Raw genomic sequence first — 13,539 nt, forward strand, 5'->3', positions numbered from 1 at the left:
AATGCTGCTTTGGCATTAATATCTTAAATCTGACGCATTATTCTGTTTTACAGTTCAAGCATTGTGCCGAAATAACCCAAGCCCATGTCTCTGCCAGCGGCCCGTCTCTTTATTCATTGTTTCTGCTTGGAATAATAATTTGTGAAGCACTAAATTGCTTTGAGGGAAAGGACATTAAAGGGATTATTCTCATGTAATCCGCGGGTCCCTGTAGACGTGAACCTGATCACAGAACAGCACAGAGCAGCGTTACTCAAAACATAACAATGGCATGTACACCACAGCGCCACAGCTACTTTAACTGCCTGTTCTTGTTTTTTCTTGTCATCCACATTTAGCAACAGTAAATCCGTCCCCTCCCTCTGCTTATTAAATGAGCGTGTTTAAAGGTTAGACAAGCATACGCTTATTATTTGATTATTTGGATGAGCTGTCTCTCCCCTAAAGAGCAGAAAGTTGTGTCTCGGCGAGCTGGGAAGAGGCAGAGGAAACCTCTGGAGAGAGGATTGAAGTCAAAATAAAAAGAGCACAAGGGCTTTTAGCTGGGCTACAGTAACAGAAAAGCACATTAAGCTCACTATAAAAGAGAGCCGGGTAATACTTCATACTAACCTTCATGAATAAATCATAAAAAAAACTTTATATAATGCTAAACAGATCATATATGAATAAAAATTTCATGACATTTTTAGCTCTTTGAGAGTATATGAAATAATTATCGGTTGAGAAGCATATTATGTGATAGCTGTTGCTGTAGCTCAACTTGTAGAATATATATATATATATATATGTGTGTGTGTGTGTGTGTGTGTGTGTGTGTGTGTGTGTGTGTGTATGTATGTATGTATATGTATTGGCTTTAATTTGTATTTTTTTCAATTTTCGTTTTGATTAATTTTATGTTCTTATGTCTTTTTTATTCATTTATTATACCTTTATTCATTTATTTATATATTGTTTTTAGTTGTTGTATTTAATTATAATTATAATCTTAGTATAATTTCAAATTTCTGTATAAAAGTTTAACTTTAAGCTTTTCATCTAATATTTATACTTTGTTTTATTTTAGCATTATTTCAGTAAATTTATTTGAATTTAGTAGTTAAATTTGTTCGTTTTAGCAGACAATAACAGCACTGTTTCATGTTCTTTTGGACTAATGTGTGTGTGTGTGGCTGTTGTTTGTGCTGCTGCAGGTAGAGCTGACGGGCAGCAGTGTGTTTGACTATGTTCATCCGGGCGATCATGTGGAGATGGCCGAGCAGCTGGGCATGAAGCTTCCACCGGGCAGAGGGCTGCTGTCTCAGGGTGGCGGGGCCGAGGACGGAGCCAGCTCTGCCTCTTCTTCCTCTCACTCTGAGACACCTGAGCCAGGTAAGATCATGTGACTATGAGCAGCCTTGTTGGTCAGCTTAGAACAAGTTGCTGTTTTGGCCCTTTTAGATGTTTAATTTGATTGTTTATTACTGTTTTAAAAACATAATTTTTTATAGTTGAATGTTATTTGGTTATTTTATTATTTTAATATTTTCTTTAGTTTTGGGCATTTAAGATTATTTTATTAGTAATTTTATTCATTTTATTTATATATATTTTTACAATTCCACTTAAATGTGTCCTTAAATGCTTAAATGTGACCTTTGACCGCAAAACCAGTCTTAAGAGTACATTTTTAGAAATTGAGATTTATACATCATCTGATATCTGAATAAATAAGCTTTCCATTGATGTATGGTTTATTGGGATCGGACAAAATTTGGCAGAGATAACACTATTTGAAAATCTGGAATCTGAAGGAGCAAAAAATCAAAATATTGAGAAAATCAAGTTCTTAGCAATACAGATTACTAATGAAAAATGTATTTTGATATATTTACGGTAGGAAATTTACAAAATATCTTCACGGAACATGATCTTTACTTAATATACTAATGATTTTTGGCATACAAGAAAAATCGATAATTTTGACCCATGCAATGTTTTTTTGTCTATTGCTAAAAATATACCCCAACGACTTAAGACTGGTTTTGTGCTCCAGGATCACATACTTATATCATTTTAGTTTTGTTTTAAGTTAAGTTTATTTAATCTTTTAAAAACATTATTGTTTATTTTCTTTTATTTGGCATGATTTAATTACTTTGTTTTTATATAGTTTTATTTTGCCCCTTTTCTATTTTATTATTGTATTGTATTTTATTTGAATACTTGATACTGGAGTACTTCATTCTGATTCATGCAAAGTTGGAATTGCCCCACTTTATAGAAACTAACACTGGCATTGTAGGCTACTTACACAGGAAACAGTCCTTGTCCTCCACAAATTGTGCTGCACACATCTGTATAATTTGGTTGAACTGTTCCAGAACAGAGTGTAAATACAACTTAACCGCTGATTTTGACTTGTGTCCTCTTGTGGAAGACCAAACAAAGTAGCTTCGCTTTCACAATGAAACACACAGCATCTCCACGACATGACAGCCGTGACAACAGCAAAAATAAAAGTTAAACTGCCTTTCTTTGCGTGAACATTTGGGTGGCGTTATGCAAATCTTCCCACATCGTGAGGTAGACATGTGGGGGCGGGATTTGGGATTTGTCAGTTATTTCTACATTACTGTAAATCATAGTTTTTAAAATAAACATTAGATGCATAAATTCAGTTTAAATATAACAATAAACTTTTCCAATTCATCTAAGACACCGTTGCTTTGAGTTATGCTTTCATTCATTGATCTTGAAGCTCCAAATTCAGGCTGTATTATTTATTTTGTGAGTTCTTTATTTAGTTATTTATTTCTTCGCTTGTCTGTTGATTTATTTATACCCAAAGCCATTTTGCTTTCTGAGGCCTTTGTTATAGATACATTGCACCAAGTGGTCAATATGATGCTCAGACACTGTGAGTGCACCTGAGGTTGCCAAAAGTGTGTTTGTGTGTGTGTGTATGTGTTTGCACGCTAATGGCATGTGTGGCATGATATGTCTGATGAGTGTCTTCCGCTCGGCCCTGAACTCTCAGGGGCAACCTGTGTGGTGGCAGCACTGTAACACAGGCTTACCCTGCTCCCGAATTTAATTAGACGAATTGTATAGCAGGGATGAAAAGAGGTGACATTCCTCATTGGAATTCCTTTCAGGGCTCTTATAGACTTTGCCTTCCAAATGTTCCCATTTTCATTGTGTTGTACGGATGATAATTTAAGTATTAGGGGAAAATCCATTTATAAATTAAACAAAATGACTTGATATCCATCAGTCCCCGAGTTCATCAAGCTGTTCAAACATGAGGGAGATTGGCTGGTCGGCCTGGGTCTTCCGAGAGCTTCAGTAATTAGATCTGCCAAGGATTTATTCTTTGCTGATTGGAGCTTTAAATTAATTGAAGTTCCACATTTGTGGTTTTGTCCTTTTCGTGGCGTTTTCTTTTTCTTTCCTTTTTTTTTTTTTCGTAACCAGGAAGGAATTTCATACTGGCAGACTCGAGGCGTTTGAGTGTGTGTGTGTGTGTGTGTGTGTGTGTTTAAGTGTTAATATTCTTGGTGAGAGTGAGTGAGAGGGTCTTTAATGGTTAGAGAGCTGGTCTGATGTTGAGATTTATTCGTCTACACACAGGATCATTAAAGATCTGCTTTACAATCAGAAAAAGGGCACCAGGGTCTGTCTTCTAACACCAGAGTTTCATTTATAAATTATGAGGACTCGAGACACATACTGTACAAAAAGATTGTGGGAGATATTATTTATGAGGATAAAAGTGTTTTTAAAAGTTGGACAGCATGATGCTTACCTAGTCGTCGTCTACATTGCTTGCTGGTATAATTTTGTTGCTTAAATTTTTTTGCATTGTATGGAGCCCCTTAAAGGACATGGTCATGAAAAAAAAAAAAAAAAAAATATATATATATATATATATATATATGTATATATATGTATATATATATATATATGTATATATATATATGAAAACAAAAGTGCAAAAACATTAAAATATAAAAAAAATTTACATTTTAATGTTTTTGCACTTTTGTTTTCATTGCAAAACTATCTTTGTGATGGAAGTAATATGAGCTGAAAAACAGTACTTTTGCTTACTCAACACAAATGTTAGTGAGAGAACATGTTAGTTTTGTGAGAGAATGCAATTTGCGAGAGAATTCAATAGTTTTGTAAGAGAACACAATTTTTTGTGAGCAAATGCAATGTTTCTTTGGGGAACGCAACACTTTTGCAAGTGAATGCAAATATTTTGAGAGAATGTAAATGTTTTTTGACAGAAAATGCATTTTGTAGGGGGATGCAAAATTTATTGGGGGAACACAACACTTGCGAGAGAACGAAAATATTTTGCGAGCAAATTTAAATATTTTGTAAAGGAGTATTACGTTTCTTGGGGGAATTGCCCTACTTTTGTGCGAAAGTGCAAGTGTTTTGTGAGAGAGTTAAACATTTTGTGAGCAAACGCAAAGTTTTCCTGGAGTTCGCAAATGTTTTGGGAGAGAACACAACATTTCTTGGGGTAACACAGTAATTTAGTGAAAGCATTGAAATAAAAAAATTCCGCTATAGGGATTTCCTGGGTTTCTTCTGTGAGGCGTATTTAGAGTTTCAGCGAAAGAGTGCCGTCTTGCCTTCAGATGAAAATTTACTGCTGATCACAGAACCGTACTTCACTGAAAGATACGCATACCAAGCTTCTGCCTTATCGCAATTTATCACCTTTGTGATTTAATTTAGAATAATCGTGCAGCCCTAGATTTGCTTGTAGTGCAACATTATTTTACTAGCGAAGATGATTCTCTTTGGCATGAATTACAAAAACGGTGAAAAATCTCTACAAGACTTGGAGACTAAGACTAGGGACAATTCACCTCTGCTGGTTGACATAGCAACTACATCTAGAGACAATTTTTTTTTTATGAACATTTTTGGTTGTTGTTGCAAACAATTTGTTATATTATTGTAAATATTTTGCCAGTGACAATTCGTTCTGCTTCCTGACTTCTATATTTACCTTTGTGCTTGCTTTAGCGCCACATCTGTGTGCCAGCCACGCTGCTGTTATTAAGATGAATGGGTATGCTAATAGTTATCTTTCTCCAGGTATTATAGTCCTCCTTGGGACACAAAATCTCCCTCTTGCGCTCTATTTTTCTTTCTCTCTGAATGAACATCATGCTGAGCAGTGTTTAAGGTGGCGTCTAGCATTTCACCTCCTGTCACCTCCCTCATATGTGTGTGTGTCCTGCCTCTACACTCATTATTTCCTCCTCTTTCTGCATATGATGTCACTTTTTCATCCGTTCAACCTGCAGAGTAAATTGTGTTATCAACAGCCTATTTTAAATATCTGGCAGTGTGGAGGGGAGAGCGTGTTTTCCCCTCATCACTGGCTCCATTCCACCTCTCTCTCTCTCTCTCTCTCTCTCTCTCTCTCTTCTCAAGGGCATGACACGCCGGCAATAAAGCAGTAAACACAGCAGTTTTTTTCTTGAAGATCGTAATCCCGCTGTTTGTCAACAAGAGGCTTTTGACGAGCATGAAAAGCAGTCCCTCATTTGTGCATTAACAAAAGAAAAAGATTCAAGCTTCATTTGCAAAGAAATTAATTTGGAAACAGGCGCGTGTGCCTGTGACATTGGTCAATTGGCTCTGGCGCAGAGAGCACACCACTGACCACACTGCTTTTAGTTACAGTTCCTTTAAGCTATTCAGTCGTTTTTTCATTCAGCATTAAATATTCGGCTAATGGCTTAATAAGGAGAAATCTGTTCATTTGAAGGTGTTTATTCTTCACTGCATTTCATAAAGTCTTTCATAAAGTCTAATTTTTTACTTATTTTGATAATTATTAGTATTGTTTTTGTAATAGTAGTAGTGTTGGGGAAGCTGCTATAAATATGTAGTTTACCAAGATACAAAATGCTCATAATTTCAAGTAGTTAAACTACAGTTTGTAGAACCAACATAGTTGAAGGTGCAGTTAGAGATCTTGGAAAATGCTAATATTTGTCTGATAGCACTGAAAGCAAATGTCCCACCATCCTTGCAGTTGTTGTCCAAAGCAACGCCCCCTGAACGCATTTATGCTCACAGACCAGAATACCAGAGACATCATTACTACAGTATTCCCAATTCCAGCCTATGTTCCGTAGTGAAATAAACCCCTACATAGGGAGTAGGGAGCCATGAACACGGTGTAGGGATCATATAGATTGGAACACAGTTCATGCATGTAGCTCACTTCTAAAGATTTGTTCATTTGAATCGGGTGTGTTAACTAACAAGACATGTAAATGTGTGCGCGAGGACCAGAATTGGGAACCGCTTGGCTACATCATGTTTCATTAACCATCGAGAAAACTTTAAAAGTACTACAACAGCAGGAAGGAATACCGGGTTGTTGATGTTTGTCTGCTATTCTAGCTCTGCACAGTGTGTGTGAATGCGCTGATGATGTGTTCTGTCTGCGCGAACAGGGTGCGCAGAGATATGCATACGTTGACAGGCGGGTAGGAAAGCTATTTAAAACGCTCAAACTGAGCTTTTTGATTGGACGTACATTTCTTGGTCCTATGCCTTCCACAGAATATATAAAAACAGATACCGTATTTTTCGGACTATAAGTCGCACCTGAGTATAAGTCGCATCAGTCCAAAAACACATATAAGTCGCACTGGACTATAAGTCGCATTTATTTAGAACCAAGAGAAAACATTACCGTCTCCAGTCACGAGAGGGCGCTCTATGTCTTCAGTGTAGACTACAGGAGCACTGTGCAGCATAGAGCACCCTCTCGTGGCTGTACACGATAATGTTTTCTTGATTCTGGTCTATTAGTTCATTTCTCTTGCATCATGTCGAATTAATTTTGAAAAATAAGTCGCACCTGACTATAAGTCGCAGGACCAGCCAAACTATGAAAAAACGTAGAGTCCGGAAAATATGGTAAATACATTTAGACCACTTTACTTAATGATTGTTATCTGGATGTGAAGAGACTTTCAACCAGCATAACAAAAAATGTTTCTGAAGACAATCACCTATTGCACCTTTAACTTATTCATTAACTGTAAATAATAGTAATACACATATATATATTTAAATTATTTCTACAAGCACAGAGAATTTTGTCATGATTAATTGACGATTGAATCCTTTGAATCAGTGATTCTCTTCTGTTGATCTAGTTCATCTAAATGATTAATTTTAATCAAAAATAGATTATTACTGTAAATTGCTGTAAATTACTAACATTAAAAGTAGTGATCAATATATGCAATATTAATGCAATATGCAATAAATTGCTGTGCATTACTGTTATTTACCTCAATTAAGGAATGTTTTGGCATAATGTGTGTATTTCTATATAACTATATTAATACAGAATTAATAAAAAAAAAATGTAATACAGCTTAACTGGTGTATATGAACGTATTTTAAATTCATATCCAAATGTGAATTATTTAATATATATTTAAATTTATTTTATTTGGCATTTAAATAAACAAAACATTATTTTGGTTACACTACAGTTATAATAGACACATGAAGCCCAGTATGATGTATGCTGACATACATCAAGAGATGTGGCATTAAACATTGATAATAAGAACAAGGTACTATAAATAAAGAGAAAATAATTAACCTTTGGCAGTACTGCATATGAGGATGATGGACTGAGAACATTGTGTGAGGAGCGTTCGGTCCCAGCGCAGGGCTGGTGGGGTGTCTCAGGGCGTCCAGAGCAGCAGTCGCCCCTGGGCAGGGTGATCCGGACTCTCCCACAGGGTCAGACCTTTGATTTGTGTGGATTCTCCTCTAGCCTTTAACAGGTGTCTGCTGCTGCAGGTGACATTTGAAATGCAAATAGAGCTCTTTTTCACCAGGCCTCTGATTCTACCCCTGTCAGACCAGAGGAAAACCTCCAGCACAACACAAACACACACACATTCACATGCATACACACACTCTACTGTACACAAACACACATGCACATATTCACACTGAAAACCTGTCAGATAAGACTTGTTTTAAAATTAAATTATGTGCTTCACTTTTTGTCACACCTGGCAGTGCGTTTAATTGGGATCATTTACAACACAAAATATTTTTTGCAGGCCATAAAACTGTATTATTATTAGTAGTAGTTTTACATTTGTATTATTTTATATTGACACCTTCAGCTTTAATTTGATTAATGTTCGTTTACATTTCAAATGTTTACTGTTTAAAATTGTTTTATAATTGTAATACTGTTTAAAAGTCTGTGCAATATTAGCAGATTGTATGTGAAAGCATGAGCTCTCTCAAAATAGCATCAAAATGCATAGCTTTAGTTTTCTGCTCCTGTGTATATACTAGGAAAACATTAAAATAGGGCACCCTTGAAAAACAAGTCAAATTAATTAATGAAATTAAATTAAATTTTAAAAAACTTTATTTTTATGTTTTTATTTTATATTTAAACTTTTTATTTATTTTCAATATATATTTTGCAGTATCCTGTAGCGTTAATTTATTTGTATTCTTAAGATACCATAGTTTAGTGTCACTATGATGATTATTTTTCACGCAGTCTTTTTGCAAGGAAATGAACTGAGTTTCATTCAGCCACAGGGCTCTAAGGACACCAGAGGCATCTAGCCAAGGTCGCTGACCTCACCGGCTGCTGTCCACTGTCTGTGTCATTAGGGGATTCTGTGGTCTGCATTACCCACAGTCCTCTCAGGTGAATCCCACCCCATCATAGGTGTTTGGCACATATCGAGAAGTGTCCTTGAGAAGAGTTGGGGTCACACAAGCAGTTAGCACTTGGTCAGAATACAAATAATGGCATTAGCACTCACAGACGGCACACATTAGCCTTAAAAACCTGTCAAATGGTGTGTTTCCCATCGCTTTCACACACAGTTTTAGATACTCATGTAGTTTAGATTTTTGTTTATGTGTGTTTAGAATGCCCTAATCTGATTCTTTTAGTTTTTAGAAACATACGTTTTGTATATGAATATCATTGCATTGCGATTTCAAACCTAATGGCTTTTTTGCAAACAAATGATCCCAGACCTGTTAACATGTAGTCCACGTAGTCACACAAGCACCTGTGTTCTGGGAAAATGGGATATCAGTGGGGTCAGGAGTGATCACATGACTAAAACGATTGGAGGAGTTCTAATTGAAATCTGAAGTTCCTGAGGTCTGCGACTCAAACATATTGATTTTATTCAGGCTGACCCAGCCAGTGGGGTCACGTTTGAACCCATCTGACATTTCTTCAATTCATCTCACTTTCTGAGCCCCAACACTTCACCCTTCTGAGAGGCAATAGAGTGGTGTGTGCGTGTGTGTGTGTGTGTGTGTGTGTGTGTGTGTGTGTGTGTGTGTGTTACACTAGAACAGATAACCTAATATAATCTGTAATCACGTGTAAAAAAAAAACTTTTTATAAACATCTCAAAAGCTACATGTTTTTATATGTATTAAATTACTCATAACACTTTGCTACAAGTTTTAATATAATAATTATGATAGTTTATGCATTAATTGCAATGAAAAATATTATCAAAATATAACATTGATGATAATAATATAATAATAATAATAAATGTTTCTTCTTGAGCATCAACGTCAGCGTATTAAAATGATTTCTGAAAGGTCATGTGATCATGTGACACTTTCACCTATGGTGAGCATAAAATACTTAATTTATATAAATGTTAATTTATAAATATTTATAAATGTACAAATATTCAGGTTTTGGTAATGCATTACTGTTATTTTAACAACTTTAACCTCTGTTAGTTCATGATAGATCTATTGCATCAGCTAATGGTAATATATGGAACCTTGATGTAAAAGTATTAACTATGATATATAAACAAATAAACAAGTAACACAGTAATGCACTTGAAGTATGTACCGTGGAAGTCACATCTGCAGATCTGAACAGAGTGTGTTTGTGGCTTTAGTTAACCCTCTCATGCACTTCACATGATTTGAGTTGCTTCCCATGAAAAGCTTTTCTAATCAGTTGCATTTCCTCAAGTAAACAGCAGTGAAGTTCCTAGGGTTTAACTGAAGTTGCTCATGACTGATCTGTCTAGAGCTAATGTTAAAAGCCACAGGAGTTCAGAGATCTTATGCTGACATGATTATTACTGTCTGGCCAGAACATCCCGTCTGGCCTCCATCCAAACAGAGCAGCTTTCTGAACCAGACGTCTGCAGATACACAGACTGACCTGCTATGTTATGAACCCAGAGAGGAGGGATAAGTTTCAGGAGTCCAGCTATACTATAGATGCGTTTCCTGACAATTAAACAGAGTTTGTTTTCCCATGAAGCCATCAGATCTGTTTATTCTGCTGCATGGCTTGTTTTGATTAAGAATGTAAATCCGATTCTTTTGTCCATTTGCGTTTCTGAGTGCATTTAATTAAAACAAACATTGCTGTCTGCTGTGATGTTTTGTCTTCTTATGTATAGACCAAATCAGCCCAAATCAGACGCTCAGGTTGTCTCCTCATCTCAGCTGTAAATACTAACGGAGTGTTGCAGCAGCGCAGGTGGCTGTTGTGAGTAAAACCTGTTTATTTGTTTTCCAGTAGCGTCTATTACACGAGGCATGACTGGGACACAGATTCAGAGATTTGTGGCATGCTTTTTCCAGTGGTGGTCTCCAATCACAGATGGCAAGTTTTTTTGCCGTTGCCACTGTGGAGATGAGCAAGAGGAGATGGTGTGTTGAGCTCTGTCCAGTGTGTGTTACAGTTGTTGTTATATCATTAATGAATAATGAAAAATAATGTGTATATTTATATCTATTATCCACTGCTGAGAATAAATAATAGTAACACTATGATACTAAATAGACAATTATAGGCAATTTAATAAACAGTCATGGCTATTACATTACGTTAAATTTACTTTTTTATTCTGAAATTTAGTTTTGGATTTTTAGTTACATTTTTATATATATTGATAATGATTTAAAAATATGTCTTTAAATAAACTAAAATTAAAAACTAAACATAATGAAAACTAAATAGACATAGTTAAAAAGAACTAATAAAAAGCACAAAAAAATATTTTCTAAAACTTTTTTTTTTTCTAAAACCAAAAATTTAAGCGAAAACAGAAAATATAAAAAATATAAAATAAAAACGAATCCAACCAAAAACGCTAAAATACTAAAATAAGACTGGATCATATCTCTATATTATCTACTGTCACAGTAAATCTAATAATGTAATAAATTTCAGGTTTTAATTTCAGGTTTTTATTTACATTCTTTTATTTCATTTTTATATAAAAAAAAAATAATAGACATACAGCTACTGGTCTCTATAATGTCCACACGGGCAATTAAACCCATGTAAATTTTGGGCTTAGATGTTCTAGAATAGAATAGAATAGAATAGAATAGAATAGAATAGAATAGAATAGAATAGAATGCAGTTCACAGATTATTTAATTGGTTTTTTTTTTTTTTTTTTTTTTTTTTTGTGGCCTCGGTTTCAATCAAGACCACTTTTGTCAAGTATATTTATTACATTGATATTGCATACAGTTAGTGTTGGCGGTATGGTTATGTTCTGGACAACACTCAACATGCCTGTCCATGCAGCCATGCTTGGACAGAGCAGGGAGAGCAGCAAGACAAACCCCCTCGGGATACAGAACAGAACCATTATATGCATACATAATTACAATTCAAAATTACATGAGTTGTAAAACAAAATGTAATAGAAAAAGCTTCCAATGAAGCGAACTGTAAAGGAAGAAACAAAAGTCAGATCGGATTGCAGGTTCAGTTAGGTGGAGTTGGGGTTGGAGGAGGGAGATAATTGCAAGCAGCGATGTGATGGAAGAGACACTGAAGAATGGAATTTAAATAGAGCGCTTGTGAGAGATGTCAAGACTGGATTGGTGCACGTCAGGAACAGTTGATGCAAGTGTGACTAACGTGGCTTGCCTGAACGCAGTGCTGAATATTTAAAATTGCCTGTCTCTTTTGGTGTCATTTTTGCCCTAGCCTACACCATGTACATTTATTTTATGTTGCATATGTTTGACAAGCATGTAAACAGCATGTTTGTGTAGTGCACTTGTGGGCAGCTCTGTAGCTTTTACAGCAGTGGTGCAGGGAAGATCCTGCAAGTTGTAAGTAAAAGACATTAATGCTTGTTAATTTTGTGTGCTTGAGGGAAAACGTCATAACTTACTCTGTAATTATGAAAGTGCCTATCGCTTCATCAGATAGATTCACTGTCAAAAGCTCCGAGCTGGGCGTCATGATGAACTACCCACTATAAATAAGGGACCAGCCTGCTTGCAAAGACAAATGTTTTTAATCATCTGATGTGTTCATTTATCCCAGACCCTAAGTTTAGCCTTAAATTAAGACTCTTGCTTGAACATAACCTGATTTAAAAATGTCCATCAATCCTGACTAGTCTGTATGTGCAGGAAAAGCTCAGAGGAAGTGTGTTGATCTTTATTTGTCCTTTGCTGTGTCAACAATTTGCCTAAAAACACATTTAATGCAAAAAAAAATTAAAAAATTATTTTCAGAGAAACACAAAGGGAGTTTGTATATAGAAGAATGTCCAAGCTGTTCTTTTCCATGTAATGGAAGTCAAGAAGATTTTGAATGAACTCCTTTTTGATCAGTCTGAACATTATTCAAAACATCTCGTTTTGTGTTCTGCAGAAGAAAGTGAGGTTTCAAGCTACATGAAAGATAGGCATTCTTTAAATATATAAATAACCTTTTTAAGGTTTTAATGTTTTGTTGCAACAAATATCTTTGTGTAAAAAATATGGGACCTTTGATTGCGGCTTTCTTTTTTTTATTGTTGTTTAGTTTGATTGTGCTTTTAGGTGGTTAAGTGACAAATGATATCAAACAACATCATCTTTAGTCTTTAGTGCCTTTCATGTTTATTTTCAAAACCATTTTTATAAGAACACAATATTAGTAATCTAGTTAGTCACCTTTTGTTTTAAGTTATTTGTATACTTGTGCCTCTTTTGTTTGATTTTTTTCTGGGTGTTATGATTTTTGTATTTCACTTTATTTCAAGATTCTTTATATGTTAAAGAAACAATTTGACACGATATGTTGTAAACTTAGCACTTTTTGCATGAGACGCAGAGACAATATATTGCTTTCAAAAGCCTCTTTTTGTATCTGTTCCCTTTGTCAGAATCATCTTTTAATTATCTTCATTAAAGGGCTTTTCTCAGGAAATATTGCTATATATGCAATTAATTAATTGGCATATCATGTAATTAATCGATCAGCTGTAGTTGTACTGAATTGAGTTTATGGCATCATCTTTTACTTCTGGCATATGTGTGTGTTCAGAGGGTCTTTTATTCTCGGTGACGGCAGCGAGGGCTGAGGAGCCACATGCTGATGCCTCTCATCTCAGCTATTATTAAAGGGCATTATCAAGCTTTTCAAATGTCTATAGCGCTTCAGCCATCATGAGCACTTCAGTATCAAACCATACAGAAACATGCAAAACAATCC

General features: G+C 35.3%; 1 protein-coding gene across 2 annotated transcripts in view; it reads left to right on the forward strand.

Moving 5' to 3' along the window:
- Positions 1-13,539, forward strand: part of LOC113060912 (neuronal PAS domain-containing protein 3-like) — a 783,891-nt gene that overhangs the window by 738,015 nt on the left and 32,337 nt on the right. For both annotated transcript variants that reach the window (XM_026230178.1, XM_026230179.1), the window contains exon 6: positions 1,197-1,374. In XM_026230178.1, coding sequence (XP_026085963.1) covers positions 1,197-1,374 — 178 coding nt within the window. The remainder of the gene's footprint in view (positions 1-1,196; positions 1,375-13,539) is intronic.

The sequence above is a fragment of the Carassius auratus genome, chromosome 42 (genome assembly GCF_003368295.1).
Source record: "Carassius auratus strain Wakin chromosome 42, ASM336829v1, whole genome shotgun sequence".
Classification (NCBI taxonomy): Eukaryota; Metazoa; Chordata; class Actinopteri; order Cypriniformes; family Cyprinidae; genus Carassius; species Carassius auratus.